This window comes from Elaeis guineensis, chromosome 13, assembly GCF_000442705.2.
Source record: "Elaeis guineensis isolate ETL-2024a chromosome 13, EG11, whole genome shotgun sequence".
Lineage (NCBI taxonomy): Eukaryota > Viridiplantae > Streptophyta > Magnoliopsida > Arecales > Arecaceae > Elaeis > Elaeis guineensis.
Genome location: NC_026005.2, coordinates 74,681,863 through 74,698,313, shown reverse-complemented (window position 1 = coordinate 74,698,313; position 16,451 = coordinate 74,681,863). Strand labels below are relative to the sequence as shown.

At 40.5% G+C, this 16,451-nt stretch overlaps 2 protein-coding genes across 2 annotated transcripts; both read right to left on the bottom strand.

Moving 5' to 3' along the window:
* Positions 1-116: 116 nt before the first annotated feature.
* On the bottom strand, positions 117-11,571 carry LOC105055948 (SWI/SNF complex subunit SWI3D). Its single transcript, XM_010937989.4, is given in 11 exon segments — positions 117-486; positions 561-960; positions 1,148-1,347; positions 3,815-4,027; positions 4,030-4,359; positions 4,362-4,405; positions 4,495-4,682; positions 4,770-5,308; positions 5,311-5,521; positions 10,120-10,649; positions 11,013-11,571. Coding segments are annotated over 10 exon segments (2,961 nt in total). The 5' UTR covers positions 11,452-11,571; the 3' UTR covers positions 117-486; positions 561-693.
* A 3,146-nt stretch (positions 11,572-14,717) lies between these two features.
* LOC105055967 (uncharacterized) lies at positions 14,718-15,987 on the bottom strand. Its single transcript, XM_073247944.1, has one exon. The coding sequence runs from the start codon at positions 15,892-15,894 to the stop codon at positions 14,887-14,889; it is 1,008 nt and encodes a 335-aa protein (XP_073104045.1). The 5' UTR covers positions 15,895-15,987; the 3' UTR covers positions 14,718-14,886.
* Positions 15,988-16,451: the final 464 nt, after the last annotated feature.

Here is a 16,451-nt window from a genome sequence, read left to right as displayed (position 1 = left end):
TGGTGCACGTCAAGTTGACATGATCGTATTTCTTTAGCTTCAAACCATGTGGCTCGAATGAAAGCAAAATTCTCGCTTAGCCATGTATCTAACAACCAAAATTGCACAGCCAACAATTATGGAAAGGCAGTTATCAGGCCCTAGACATGGACTTTAAACATTCATTATTTTCCAACATTCACTTGCACCGAGTCCTTCCAACGAGTTTCCACTAGTAAACAGATGCTTACATATAGGAAGTTGGATAACAACAGCACATATGAGACTTTCATTTCTTCAGGTGAACGCACAAAGAATTGGATGAACATGCGCTGTATACAAGATAAAGTGTACAGGATATGAGTACAGGATACGAGGAGTGCCTCGGCAAAATAAAGTAGGCATCCTCCAAAGAGTACAGGATATGTTAAAGCTCGCAAAAGCAGAAGAATACCACCTCAGCACCAATTAGCCATCATATATTGATGATGCCAGAACCTGAAAATTCTGAGGATCATAAAATTGTCAGTTTTAAACCAAAAAATTAGCTGTTCAAACATTTGGGGGAGAGGATTACTTACAATGTAAAATTGCTGCAGGGAGCAGTATGCTACATTTGCAAGAGGAACACCAAAAAATCCCAATGCTTCTGAATGTGCTTAAAAAAAGACCCAACAGATGGTATCATGAAAGGAACATCTTGATGACCAAACCTCACGGCCTTCTCATAGGTGGAGGTTTTTGAGCAGCCATGTTAAGTGGCCTTGGACCAGTAGTACCATAGCCCATTGCAATTCTGCTTGTAGGTAGGTTAGGTGGATTTGCTCTAAACGAGGATGTCGGCCGGCCCAGTCGAGCTGCAATTATTTGAGAACGCTCATGGAGAAGTCTCTGTCTTGCTCTGTCAGTTTGTTCCCTCACCCTCATGATGACGCTTTCAATGTCCGTGAATAGTGTCAATTTAGCCTCCAACTTTTGCAACTGCAGAAGATGCAAGTCCAAACTTAGCAGTGACATCACTCTAGCAATTTGTCACAAAATGAAACATGATAGCTTCATGATCAAATCTGACATTATCTTGTCTATAATTCATCAAAAACCCAAAAAACCAATAATTAAACCTCCCTGAAGATGTGTGAATCTCCATATCCATGATCTCATCCAATACCTGCTTCTCAATAACCAGCGAGACGAGCTGCCGAATATGGTCTTCCTCCAGCTTGGCAAGAAGCCTAGCTTTCACAGCTGCAGCTGAGAGTGCTGTAACAGCAGCACGTTTTAACCTGTCTATGTTATGATCATCATTTGTTGCAGTTGAGTCACAATTCTTCTCATCATTGCTCGGAGATTCCTTTTTATTACTCTCATCTGTAAGATGCAAGGAAACAAAATCAAATTTCAAGAGATGTCACGCTAGAATTGGATGCTAAATTTCCCCATAACTCATTAAATCATTTGCAAATGGCAACCTGAAATCATGATGCGAAGCAATGCAGAGGCATAATTGATGTCTTAAACTGATTAGTGACTAGAGAAGGCTAGCTCAATGAGGGAATTTCACAAGCCTAAAGCTAGTGTAGCTCATGAAAATATGCAAGATACTTGAAATTGGTTGTTAGTGTTGATCGAAGATCAGGCCGTCAAGTGGACTGTGGGTAAAACAGAGCTGAGCTATGAGCAAATAAATAGATCGGTCATTCCCCTAACATCTAATATGAAAATAACTTAAACTTTACTTAAGCAGCTAAAAAGGTTAAAAGTATAAATGGAAATGCCGCTACTCATAAAAACTAGCAAAAAAGAATTTTTTGAAAAGGAAAAAAAAAGAAAAAAAGAGATAACGTAAAATTAAAAAAATATATATACTAACCATTTTCCAGAGGGTGACAGCTTGCTCAGCTGATAAACTCACTGGGATATTGATACCAACAACTTGGGTCCAAATCAGGCCATCACCTGACCTTGGCCAGGCAAATTAGTAGATTGTCATTCCCTAGATATCTTATATGAAAATAAATGAAAATTACATTAAGTAGCTAAATAGGTTATAAGTATAAAGGAAAATGCCTCTACTTATATAAAACTAGCAAAAATTTTTCGAAAGCAAAAAATAGGAAAAAGAGGAATAGGCAATGCAAAAAAGAAACCAGTCATTTTATGGAGGGTGCCGATTGGCATAGCTGGCAAAGTTACTGGAACGTTGATACCAAAGACCAGGTTTTGAATACTTCCATCACCTGATCATGGCTAGGCTTCCTCCCATCCTCTTTTAATATAAAACTAATAAAAAAAATTTTGAAAAAAACAAGGAAGAGATAATGAAAAAATTAAAAAGACAAAACAATACACCATCATTTTATCGAGGGTGCCAACCGGCTTGGTTGGTAAAGTCATTGGTATGTTTGTACCAATGACCTGGGACCAAGGAACAAAGTTGGTTATGATTGCAGAAGCAACTGCAACTGTCCCATAATTTGGTTACCATTTGGTCATAGTCATTATACTATGTAAGGTTGTGCATTACAAGCCATTCGAACTGTCAGACAAAACAACAGTCCAACATCAAGACAAGGGATACAGCTGATAAGCCAAAGCAATACAGAGAAAAGAAAGTAATTTTACAAAATGCCAGACTGAATCATTTAAAAAAAGATAAACAAATTACAGCAAGTCCCTAATATTCATGCGAAGAAGAAGAAGAAGAACTAGTAAGTATGTTTTACTACTTATCTGCATGTTACTGAGCCAACTGAAACATAACACGTTCAAGTATCACATTTCTATCTGTAGACACTGCATATCTCATATTTGTAGTCAGGCCAAACTCAAATGAGATATACAAAGGTCCCAATCAATAACAGAAGAAACTAGGAAAGCAAGAATGCAGAATCACCTAGTCATAGAGAGCAGAAAAGCTACAAGGAGAGACAGTATGCCACGAGTGCCAGAGGGTGCAGTTGCCACCTGGCAAATGGGATCCAAATCAGCTGGTTGGCATCCCAATATTGTTGGAAAATATCTTCGGTTCAAATCCAAATGCTGGCATTTCCCACATGTCTCTGGAGGGGGAGAAAAGAAAGAAAACAAACTGTAGAAAACAGCCATGTGAGAGCAAAGGTACAGGGTGAGACAATGAGAGTTGATTTGTTGGTTTGGAGGATTTCGATCTCAGATAATAGAGGATGCGTAGGTATAATGCAATAACTACTTTTTTTTTTTGGTAACAATGCAACAACCATTTCATAAATGAAGATTGATGGTCGAGATCTCCACAAATGAGAGGGATCTTGGTGGACCACATAAAAGGAATGATAGAATTTATCAATTTCCATATGAAAGAGCACTTTAAGCTTCATGATCGGCCATGCATGACACCCAGATTAAATAGACTTCCTAGGTTTATGCATGGGACTTTAAAGTGCACATCAGTAATTCTCAGAATTAAGTTCTGAGATTGTTTGGCAGTGGGAATCAAGGAAGCAGGACTCAAAAACTGTCAGTCAGAAACTTGTAAAATATCGTCACTAAGAAATGCTATATAAAAACTATCAGAAACGTTAATACAAAGGAATCAGTCTATTGAACGAAGATATTATTACAGATAAGTATTTCTAGCCAATCTCAACTAGTAGGGGACTAAGGCTTAGTTGAAGGTTAATGAGTTGTTTAGACTTTAGACATTTTATTTCTATAATTACGACATAGATTTTCAGGTATATTTCTTTCTACCATGATGTCTCTGTAGATTTCAGGAAGAGATATCCTTGGAGAGTCTTCAATATAGGCACAAAATGGTTCACGATATGAAACCTATCAGAGAACTTCAACATCATACCTGTTTTCTCCCCAATTTCAACTGCTGAACCGTTTCCAGTTGTTTGCTGCGGCCCCTGTTCTTCCAGACCAGCTGAAATAGCCTTTGTATCTGAAGCCTTCAATGTATCTGAATGTTGTTCGACCTTGTCTGGCGAAGCTAGGTCACCTGTCTCCTTCATAATACTAGGTTTGTCCTCTGAAGATTTTACATCATCTTTTTTCTTCTCTGCAATTGTGCCTTTTCTCCTGGTGAAGCTAAATCTCCTGGTTCTTTTGTATTACTTGGTGAAGAGACTACAGGCAAAGCAGAATCACTCGCATCCTTTGGAGCACTTGACATAATCTGCTCCCCTGGTGAAGCCTGATCAACAGAATCCTTAATGGTGTTAGGTGCTTTCTCTGATGGGAACTCTGCATCGCATGATTCATTTGCATCAGGTTGTTTCTGTGTGCAATCTTGTGATGCAGTGGACAAGTTCTTTTCATTCTCTAGAGAAACAGCATTCTCCTGATTCTTGTCAGTGCAGTCGTTCGATTTATCGGTGCCTTCCAAATTTGGTGTTGGCTCACGTCTTTATGAGACTCCTCATGACCCATGTCAGCAACAGCACTACATTTTACATTTTATTTATCATGACAAGCATACGAACTATCACAATATTACAGTAGGATACTATTGCATATGGCTAGTTCACAAACCTTACACACGCTGGTGGATCCTTTCCATCATTTGGCGGATCCTTTACATCATTTGGTGGATCTTCAAGAATAAAACAATGCCTTGTGGCAAGCTGGATGCCAGGAGACTCCTCTGACATGGCTTTCAAGGAACTGCGGCATGAGGTTGTAGCAACATCACGTTCCACCAGACCTACTAAGAATGCGGCCTGCAAAGGGAACATTGAACCATGTTTAGCATCCACAAACAAAGAAAAAAAGCCAAATTATTTTCAAAGTTTTTTATGTGTACTTACCAAGGCCATGACTGGGTTTCCTGCTTCCGCAAATGAACCTAACCCTTCTCCTTCAGGAAAGTAACCAACAGCATGAAATGCTGTCTTCAATGCATCAATAGCAATGCTGACATCAGTTTCATGAGAAATCTCAACATCAACAGTACTTTTTTCCTCCGTAGCATCAGTTGCAGAAGTTATAGCTTGATCGGCATCACCTGCATTTTCAACTTCCTTTGTTTGAAGATCATCTATGGCAGCCGATTCCTCTTTAATTACTGCATTCTCAGCTTCTGTTGTTCTGGAAACATGAGCAGCAGTTGATTCTTTTTTTGCATCTGTATTTTCAGCATCCGCTGTGCCAGGAACATTTACCGCAGCTGGTTCTACTTTTGCTTCAGCATTTTCAACTTGCATTGGTTCGGGAACATTTACAGGACCCAATTCTTTATCTGCTGAAGCAGGGTCCCTATTTTCCTGGATATTGTTTTTAGAATCATCTTCACCTTCCAAAAAAGAATCCTCGATAGGCATTTGAAGAAAGTGCAAGATGCATTGAGCTTGGTTTTCGTGGCAACATGTTCAGCAATCTCATTCCAGTTTTCCCCAAAAAGTTCTAAGGCTTCTAGAAGAAGCAGGGTTTCCTGATCTGTCCAACTCCCACCACTAGCACCAGCAACCTCCGCAGAATCCATAAGAATGAAATCAGTTGGTGCCATGCCTGAACCAAATTTCCCATCATTGTAGCAATCAGTGCATAAATCGAAATCTGCCTGTGGAACCAAAATGATAATCAGCATAACTTTAGAGTAGAGCTATTAATGAGTGAGTCATACGAAAGGAATCCCAACTATTGCATTATCTTTTTAAGACCAGGCTAATATTAACACTCTTTCATTTGAAAAATCTGTGCCTTGAAAAAGGAGTATTATATATTTAGTATTATTATTTACAATATCTAAAATATTTTAAACAGTCCAGAGGAAGTAAAAGCTTGCCAAAAAAAAAAAAAAATATATCACATTCCCAAACAATTATACCTTGTTCAACAATGCAGTATTTCAACTAACCTCACAAGCTGATTGTTCAAGTAGTCCACACGAAATATACAACAAAAACTCATTATTAAAATTGATCTCGGAGTCTAATAGCAGAACTCAGATTTTGATGATGCAGCATCACCCTGCAAATGGATATTATTCTCTTCAGCCTAACCCACTATAAAAGTTTGACAAAGTATCTGACTTGTCTTTCACAACATCAGAGAGTCTCACCATGATCGCAAGACATCAAAAAAAAAAAAAAAAGCCAAAGGCCTTGCACCCTCCTAGCCTCTCTTTTAACAACATTGCCCCCCCTTAAGCTACACATTAACTCAACCTTTATCCTCTTTAGTCAACTTAAGTTCCCAAGATGACATACTTAACCCATGTGGTCCAATTTCTAGCACCAAAGGCATGTGAACCGATCGAGCTTCTAACTTTTAGTGTCCTTGATTGCCGAATCTGAAGAGACCCTCATATTTAATTTAGCTCTAGATATTTGGAATTATTAGCCTCCACAAAATCATCCATTTGACTAAGTTGGATCCAGATTTTACAACTACTGCAATATAAATACTTCACCTGGTGAAATAGACATTGTAAAAATAGAATGACTCAAGCAAGACCAAGGACATGAGTGTCAATTGGAAACTGTGGCTTTGCCAGGAGCCAAGGTAAATCGGTTGTATCAATAGTGACGACATTTGGCATTATTTAGAAAGAAACTCCTACCCACAGCCAAGCATAACAACACGAAAATCTCCCAAGTAGACTAGTTTGTTCCCAAACTTGTTTCTTATATATTTCCCACTTTTACTGTCCCCTTCTAGCCACCTCCTCATTTCCTTTTCTTTTGAAATCTAAAACATCAGCAGTAAGCACAAAATCTGAATCAACAGCTTAACTGCTATAAAACTAGACAATGAGTCATTGGCAGCACCACAGCAAAGCATGTTATGGATGCATCAGCAATGATAAAAGAAGACTTGGCAGTGACAACAGCAATAAAGAGACGCTCCACAGACACAACAATTGTGCCTCTTTCATTTCAATCAAGAAGTTAAGATTGGGAGGGAAGCAGAAATAGTTGGAATCTACTAGCTTAATCTTGGTCATCCTTTTTCCCTACAATCTCTACTTTTAAACCTTTCAAGATAAGACAAAATTGGGGGATTTACATAAGTTGATAATTCCACTCTTTATTTATGACATCACCAGAAACATTGATAAATAATGACAAGTTTCCCAAATGCAGACTCTGTGTGTGTGTGTGTGTGTGAGAGAGAGAGAGAGAGAGAGAGAGAGAGAAGAACTCTTTGGTCTCTTCATATTAACTTTTGTAGGTCACCCCTTACTTTTGGTCATTCACCTATAGGGAACTAGGAGTGAAGAATGAAGTAACCAGTCTTACAGGCATGAAAGGTGAGACATACCCCATATCTGCTCATAACTTGCCAAACTGGAACGTACCTCTATATTCCTGCAGGTTGATATGGGGTTGAGACAGTACAATATAGTTTAGATATTGAAATTTTGGTAGAGGGAAGGGAGAAAAGGGGCCATGTAGAGGAATGCAACCAAACCATGCACCAACAGTAGATTGCTTATAATCTTGCCAAGAAAGTTAAACAACTGTTATATAGTCCACATGCATTCAAGTCTATTCTCCTAAATAAGTTTAGCTTGCCCATGCAGATCAACTCGATCGCTTTCCAATGAGGTAGAAAAGACCAAGGGAAAGAACAATAGGCCCTATAAAAGTTAGAACAACACTTCTATGAGTTGCTTTGAGGAAAGGACACCAGGGGAACAAACAATAGGCCCTAGAAGCTAGAATAACACTTCTATGACCTTCTTTGAGGTCATTTGTTGCGATATAACAAGGGACCTACATGTTGTCTCCTTACCTTTTGTCCCTTACATCTTTAAACAAATTTTGGAGGAAGGAGCTGGCTAGAATGATTAAGTGCAAGAGCATGGTTTGGTTATGCTCAGCCAACAAGTTAAATAATAACTCTATCCCCCCCCCCAAAAAAAAAACAAAAAAAGAAAAAAAAAAAGGGGAAAAGGTATAAATTACATCTCAAAGTACCTTCTTTAACCAACGCATGCCCTTGTTACCTCTCCCAGCATCTCAGTTACCATCATATATTGCACAAGATTACCATCCTGCCCTATTCACAAGTCCATAGCAGTCACTTGCACAATAAGGATTCCCTCAAGAGAATGGATGAAATCAAATTCCTTGAAAAGCCGAGAAATTATTGCTTTACAATTTGGTGAATTCAAAATTTATGAATGACATGTAATTGTTACTTGAGGATCAAATCCCAAACCCTAAGGGGTTTAAATTTCCAATCCCAAACCCATCTCAAACCCTATAGAATTTTGCTAAATGGGTCCTATTAAGGTTCGGGATGGGTTGGTACTTAAAAAAGCCTGCCTGGCTGCCATCCCTAGGAGATAGCTATCCTTATAGTGTGAAGCTAAAAAGGTAAATTGAACAAGAATGCCAAGCAAACTGCACCCAATCTCTCCCTCTATTCTTTTAAGCACTAGTAGACTAGGATTTTGATCAACAGGAAGGGGAAAAATAATTGGTGATCTATGAATTACCCAATCACAAATATTAGACCAAAGGATTATAATGCCTGCTTGAACATGCTATACAACCAATATTTCTTATAATTCTTCATCATATGCAACTTCTAGAAACCAACCCCCTCCACCCCCACAAACCCATAAAAAATCAAAAAACAAAAGAAAGAAGGCAATGAATTTTTTCTTCACCTCAAAATCCAATATATAAGCTCTATGAATAGAGTAGAGATATAACAGGGGATAAGATAAAATGGGGCATAAGGAAGGAGGATGACAGCCCCCAACCGCTCAGCCAATATAGGCTCCAACATATCGACAACCAAGGAGGAGTGAGACTTGAAATGAGAAACTTCTCCTCATATCGACAAGGGTCCCACAACATAGTAGCACTCCTTCATGCCAATTGTACAAGGCGTGGGTTGTTTGAAAATCTTTTCTGAGGGTGTGAATCATGAAGATCATACACTCATAGAGACTTGACAAAAGAAGCTAGTCCAAATCCAACATACAAAGTTTTCAAGGGCAAGCTGCTAGATTTGATTAAGATAATAATCCATAAAAGGCAGATTCAAAGATTTTAGTAGGGGAACTTGATGAAAAGGAAGCTCTAGCCCAAACATCAACAGTATTTTAAGGGACCTTCCTCTCAAGGTCCCCATTAGGCTTCATTGTTGCTTCTAAAAGGATATAAGCGTTACTAAGATTCCATAAGGCTTCACTAAACCTTGATGCAAAAGATTACTTCATCAAAGCTAAAGAAGAAGAACAATTCCTCAACCAAGAAAAAACACTCCACTCACGATCTTTTATGGTGGTCCTTGCAAACTAGTGGTACCAACAAGGTGATAGATGTGTTCAACAATTTTACAGCAGAAAGTAAATTAGAAGGGATATACAATATCCAAAACTAAAGACACATGGAGAGCGATCACTATGTGTAATAATTACTTATATATAAACCAGGGAGTTGATTAATAAAGGTTGGATGTTAAAACTTTAGAGAGTATTCATTTTATGGGGATGATTTTGTCCCAAAATGAACATGTATCCACACCTCCAAATGGCTAAGAGTGAATTGTTATCACTTATAGTTCCCATTGTTTCAAAAGTTTGAGACTACATGTAAAGGCTATTGTAAAACATTGAAACCTGTACAGAAGGCAACACATATGAAGTACTCCATAAAGTAACAATACATGTGAAAGAAATAATAAGTTACATCCATGTTATCTTTGTTTATGTCTCCATAAACTAGAGACAACATCAGAAAACAATACATGGTTACATGTGATTAGTGAAGGGCAATAAGCTGGTAAGTCAACCTATATTATGCTTCCAGTTGAGCATAAAAACATCTAATATGCAGGTTTACTTGACTAAGTTTCATTACCAGTATCAATACCCTTAGTCACGAGTAATCAATCTACCCATGACACTCTGAATTCAGATATAAAATGCATGACAGATGGCAATTTTTAATTTCTAAAAAAACTATCTCGTACAAGCTTCAGCATGTCATGAAAACAACTGTATCATCCATGAGAATCTACAGAGAATATTGTACAAGTAAGTCATCCATGAGAATCTATAGAGAATATGGTACAAGTATTCTATATGCAGTATGTTTCACATGATGTCATGGTCTTAAAATTAAGCACAATATTATTGTATAGTAACTTAAATGCTACAAAATCACATAAGCCATCAGTATTAAGGAACCGACAAACCTGTTTCTGGCAATGGTAGCGCTTGCGGGAGCAATCACCTGAACAAGAGTTGCAATGGTACTCAACTGAAGGTCCAACAGGCCTAACCAAATCATCAGCTAGGGAAGATTCACGAAGCAACCAAGGTGTTGCAGCGGGTACAGACAGTTCTGTCTTCTTGGGAACATAGCGGGCGAATGAGTTAACTGTCTCAAATTGATACAGTTTATCAACCAAGGATGGTGTTTTAGCTCCACTATCAGCATCAGAGTTGGCCACATCAGGTTTGGTTGGTGGGAAAGGATGAAAATTAATCAAACCCCAGTGATCCAAGAACTCCATAACTTCTTGCCTCGCATCCATATCTCCAACAGATAAGTCAGACAAATCCTTAAGTTCCACTTGTGTCTGTGGGTCAGCATGAAACTTCTTCATAATGTAATTCCTTATCTCCATGTATATGTCAGGTGTCCGATTCTCAGACTTCCCATTGAAAAATGAAGCCAGCATCTGCTTCTCAACTGGATGGATCCTCTTCCATGAAAACCATCCTATAATTGGAAACAGAAAACATATGAAATTTCCAGCAAGGGAGCTCAAAATTCCTTTTTTTTTTTTTGTTAAAAATGGAAAGAATTCACCAGTGAGAATCGGCTTCCCACCAAGCACAACGTAAAGCTATAAGAAGATGGTGTTTAATAAACTACATGAATCCTATGAGTGCTCCGAAATTACCATATGACATACAAGATTCACGCAATGAAAACAGAAGCAGGAGCACTGCACTCCCAAAACCCTAGTATTAGCAAACTGGCCAGAAACCCTTCGGACCGGGACAAAAGCGGCCGAAACAAAGACTCCTGCTTGTGTCCCTAAACAGATCTGAAAGATTCTATACTGGTTTAGAAGCTCACCAGCAGGCGCAGGGACGGCATGGACATTGGCTCCACGGGATCGAACCAATTCGAAGTCCGCATCCACAAGTGGCTCCTCGACCAGCTCCTCCTCCTCCACCTCGGCTGGATCTCCCGCGGCGGATCCACCCTTTCCCCCGGAATCCACTGGCAATGCCTCCGTGGTCCTCTGAACGCCGGCGGCGACCTTGTTGGGGGTCTGGCGGGCTCGGGTGCAGGGGCCGTTGTGGACGGGGGGGAGGTGATGGATAGGGTTCCTCTCCTTGGCGTGGCGCTTCGAAGGAGCGGAGGAGGAGGATGAAGCGGTGGAGCCCGCTTTCCTCTTGGCAGCGCCGGCTCTCCTACGAGGCCCTTCGACTAGGGTTTCGGCCACCACCGGCGGCGGCGCCGCCGCGGCATTCGTCTGAGCCGGCGGTACGTCGCGGCCTTTCCCTTCCATCGCCTCTTCGCGGGCTGCTTCTTCTCTTCGCTCTCCTTTGCTCGCTCGCGATGTCGTCTATGGGGATCTCGGCCGGCATCACTCTTCAGCACCCCGCCCCACTTTTATTTTTATTTTTTTAATTCTTATTCGCTTGTTCACTCTGGGTTGTTTTCTTTTTTCCCGAAATTTATTTATTTATTTACTTATTTATTCGATGATTGGGACTATCATGTGCTGCAATGCTGGACGGAGCAAGAAAATTCGTAGAATAAGAAAAAAGATGAAAAAAAAAAAGGAGAGAAAAGTTTTAAATGTAAAACAAGCAAAAAAAAAACACTCCCCATGGTGGCCGGGAGGGTTAAAAAAATAATGACACAAAATATTAAAAATAAAATATAAAAAGATAAATTTTAAATTTTTGAGATTTAATTATTAAATAAGTGCAAAACTCATCCTAAATAAAAATTTAAAAAAAAAATTGAACAAATGACCCAAATTCTTACCAAGAAAAAAAAAAAGAAAAACAAATGACCCAAAGACCTAAAGTACAGCATCCAGCAAATCCCCATGCATCGAAATCTAAGCTTTAAAATATTTAAAAAATAAAAAGAAAATGGAATAAACCAAATATTGAACCGTGAGAAAGCTGTTGCTCTTGCGACGTATCAAACTTTCACTACTTTGAATTTCACAAATCAGTTGCTCTAGTGGATTGGACAAAATAACACATAAAAAATCATCAATAAATAATATTTTAATAGATAAAAAAAATAAAGTGGATCTTAATTTGGTTTGATCTTATTTGCACCAATTTGGTTGAGAGTCTTTATTCAATTTTCTTGTTGATATTATAGTATTGTCGTCCATTTCTCCGTTCCGCAGCTCGAAATGTGAATAGAAATGAAAAAAAAAAAAATTGATTTCAATTAAAAAAAATGATAGTGTAATGATCCGATCCTAAATGTCTCCATCCCCACATGAATCTCAGGCATAAAAAAAGAAATGAAAAAATTGGACTCTCTTTTTTCTCTCTATCTCTATTAAAATATTTTTTAAAAAAAAAAAGAGAAAAAAAATTTTTTTATCTGTGTTTCAATTTCATTTAATATATTTCAGAAATTATTTAGACTAATATACATATTTTATTAAAAAAATAATAAATAATATAAAATTATTCTAACAAAAAAAGATATAAAATAATACTAAAAAGAAAAATACTATGAAATTTGTTAACAATAAAATTACTATAGATTGATATTTGATCCTTAAAATCATGCAAACACTATCCTTCAAACTTAAAATGTACTGTATATACCAATTGAGTTTAAATTTTTTTTTATAAACAAAAATATCATAAAAGAGAATATTGGTACTCAAAAAAAGATAGTTGAAGGGCAATGATCCTCATGATAAAAAATGATATAAAAAGATGAATGACGATTGAAAGTCGATGATCTTGTGGATAAAAATACTACAATAGAAAAGACTGATGTTCAAATAAAAGATAGTCGAAAATCAATGATCTTTGTAGACAAAAGTAGTTGTTATTCTTCTTCTTTTTCCAGGGCAATAGACTTCCAAGATTGGTGAGGCTTACCGGTTCAAAGGGTATATTAACTTGTCGAAAATCAGATATCCAATATTTCTACTTTCCTCTCTCTCTCTCTCTCTCTTTTTTTTTTTTTTTTTTTTTTTTTTTTTTTTTGCGCTCTAGATACAAGTTTCTTGGAATTTTGCTTAAAGCAATCAACTTCAGAGGCTGAATTGCTCCTCAGTGGTTGGGGACTCGAAATTGGTTATCAGTCAAGTCGTGGGAGAGTGGAAGACCAGGGACTCTAAGCGGATTCCATATCAAGAGCTAGCCGAACGCCCAGTCTTACTCTTTGATGAGGTGGTTTTAGAAAACCTGGGTTCATTGGATCACAACTGTGAATTCATTGACAAGCTCCTGAACTACAAAGAGTTCTTATCATCTGATGTGCTCGAGATTGCCTTCCAAGCTCGGACCAGTGCTCAGGAAACTGGGGATGGTCTTTGACACTGGGGTCCTGGTGCTGCAAAAACCAGGGACACCGATGCCAATATGGATACTGGATTTGATGGATGCGCTGAAGTGGGGAAGAAAAAAAAGGGAAGAAAAGAAAGAAGGCGCGTCCTTCTTTCAGTTCTAGGATTCAATGCTGTGAGCAGCCGAATTATGGTGGGCGAGATTCAGACTGTTGAGGATTAGGAGCTTAGAGGGCAAAGATCGTACATACATTTGTCTGAATAACCATCTGTAAATGCTTTTTTATTTCCCCTTTTCAGAATCTTTATAGGTTTCATCTTTTCTTGTGCTCTCCTTATAATGTAGTTTCAGCAACAATGAGCTTCCAGCTCGAGCAATTTCGTCGAATCAGCCAGTCATCAACAGTCTTTTTAGAATGTATGCTAACAAATTTTTGTGGTGTCATTTGTTCTTCTCATCAGATCTGCCATCCAGAGGAATGCCCATCACCTCTTGTGATCTTTATATTCAAAATTCAAACAATATAGCCCAATGCACAATAAGATTACTGCTACAGCTTCTTGCAGCAGCTTTACGAGAGCCAGTTCCTGAACGAGATTCCAGTGTAGTGACAAATTTGGTCTTAAAATGCATGCCACACGGTCGGCTGCAATGGAGGTTGGACGAGGCCGACAGCTAGGTGACTAACAATTCGATCAGGGCTGCTACAGCAACAAGTGTTTTTGAAATTGACAAATTCCATTGCCTTGATTTCCTCTTAGAGATTATTTCACGTTTTACATTGCAAAATACAATGTATAATATATTACATAATGTTTCTGGGATATGAACGGCGAGCATAGGGAAAACAGGTCAAGTAATCAATTAATAGGCGAGCTTATTCTAAGTAGTCGATACAGACTGCTACAGGAATCAAGTAATCATACTCTGGAAATAGGTCAGATCAAATTATGCAGGAGTTACAGAATCTTATTCTTATAATCTGATAATTTCACACTTATTATATGGATACAGGGATTTGCTTTTGTTCCATGATAAATCGTTTATTGTTAAAAGATCATTTCCTTGATTTTGAATCAAAACTACGGTTCCATAAGTGTGGATTAAAATGTGGGTCCAGGCATCAATTACTTAAAATTTAAAGAAAAATAAAGTCGATATTACTATTAAAATTAGGATGCTAATCAAGACACACATGACATCTATCTCAATATCACATGAAATAAACTGCAGAATTAGCAATAAAATGACTCAAATATCTTTTTATTATTATGCACAAGATTCACAGCAATAATTGCCAAAGTTCTCAGGAAGTAGTTCATTTAAAGATCAGATTAATGACATTAAACTAAAAACTACGCTCCAAGACCTGAAAAGTGGGAGGGAGGAACCGGGGACGAAACGGAGGGAGGGAGAGAATGAGAGAGAAATGTAAATGACGCCGGTCAGCATGAGGTGGGCTCCAGGACGTGCGCCACGTACTCTTGCTCGTCCGGCCCAGGCGCCGGCCCGTCGAGCCGGAGCTCTCTCACCCACCGGCTCCTTAGGTCTACCGCCACCACCCGGCCGTCCACCCACAGCACCACCTCAAGATTCGCACTCTCGAATCTCAGCGGCCGCGGCGCCTCCCGGCACAAGATCGGCTCCCCGCCCTCCCACTCCCCCCCGTCGTCCGCACCCGCCGCCACGGCGAACAGCCCAAGAAGGCTCCACCGGTCCGACGGTCCCAGGGCGTAGATCTCCACGGCGGAGTCCGTCACGCGCGCGCAGCATAGCCGCCCGCCGCCGGCCTCCCCGAGCTGCCAGTCGCCGCCGCACCCGGGGGGCGCCGGGAAGATCCGGGTGGTGCCGGTGGCCGGATCGTAGGCGAGCACCGCCGGCTTGGCCGTCCGCCAATAGGCCACGCCGGCGGCCGAGACGCCGGAGCCCGGGACGATCGGGTCGGTGGGGAAGGGCGCCGGGTCGGACCGCCATTGGCCAGTGGCGGAGGAGAAGGTGTCGAAACGGTAGGCGATGGCGCCGCCGGTGCCTGACTCGAGGAGGCAGACGAGGTGGAAGAGGGAAGGGGAATCGGGGCGGGAAACGAGAACGAGGGCAGGGGATGAGAGGAAGGGGTGGGGGCGGGGAGGGCGGGGGATTGGGGTCCAGCGGGCGGTGGCGGGGTTGCAGACGTAATAGGAGGACCAGGCGCCGCGGCAGAGGACGAGGCCATGGGAGGAGGAGCGGACGGAGACGGCGGGGGGTAGGAAGGAGAGGGCTGGGTCGGGGAGGTGGCGGGGATGGCTGCCGAAGGGAGCGTAGGCGGGGCGGCGGGCGGCAGTGGAGACGACGTGGAAGAAGACGCCGGCGATGGCGCCCTCGTCGCCGTTGTCGACCACCCAGTCGCCGGCGATGGCGGGGTCGCCGAGGTCGGCGCCGTCGGTGATTACCCACTCGCCGTCGTCGAACTCCATGGCGCGCTCGATCGCTGCGGTTCTTGAAATCTCGCGGAAGAAGCAAGAAGAAAGAGGGGAGTGGGGAGGAATTGATGTTCGAGAGGGGGGTTTATTTTTCTTTCGGGGGATTTTATATAGGGTGGTTTTTGGCACGGGGACGAGGGACGAGGACCGAGGAGGGCGCGCTCCTTCAATTGAGCACGTCGCACGGCTGGGATTTGAAGAGGAGAAGGTGGCACATGAACTTCGTTGAAATGTTTTGAGATTCGTGTCCGGTGCGCACTGAGCTTACATCACCATTCATCCTGGAAACGCGAATGTCGAAGTTAGCTATGGTGAGTAATGGACCGCATTGGATAGAGATAGTGTAGCGTTGTAGGTTTGATGTCTCGTTAAAAAGGATTTCACTAATCTCCACCGGGTGCAAAATGCTCAGAAAATAACATGTAGAAACTTAAGAATGTAGCAATATTGATCCTATTTTATTCTTCTTTTTTTTGCATATTTTTAGGTAAGGGTAAGCTAACTTCTTTTTTCTTTTTCTTTTTTTTTTTTTTTGAGAGGTTGGGGGGGGG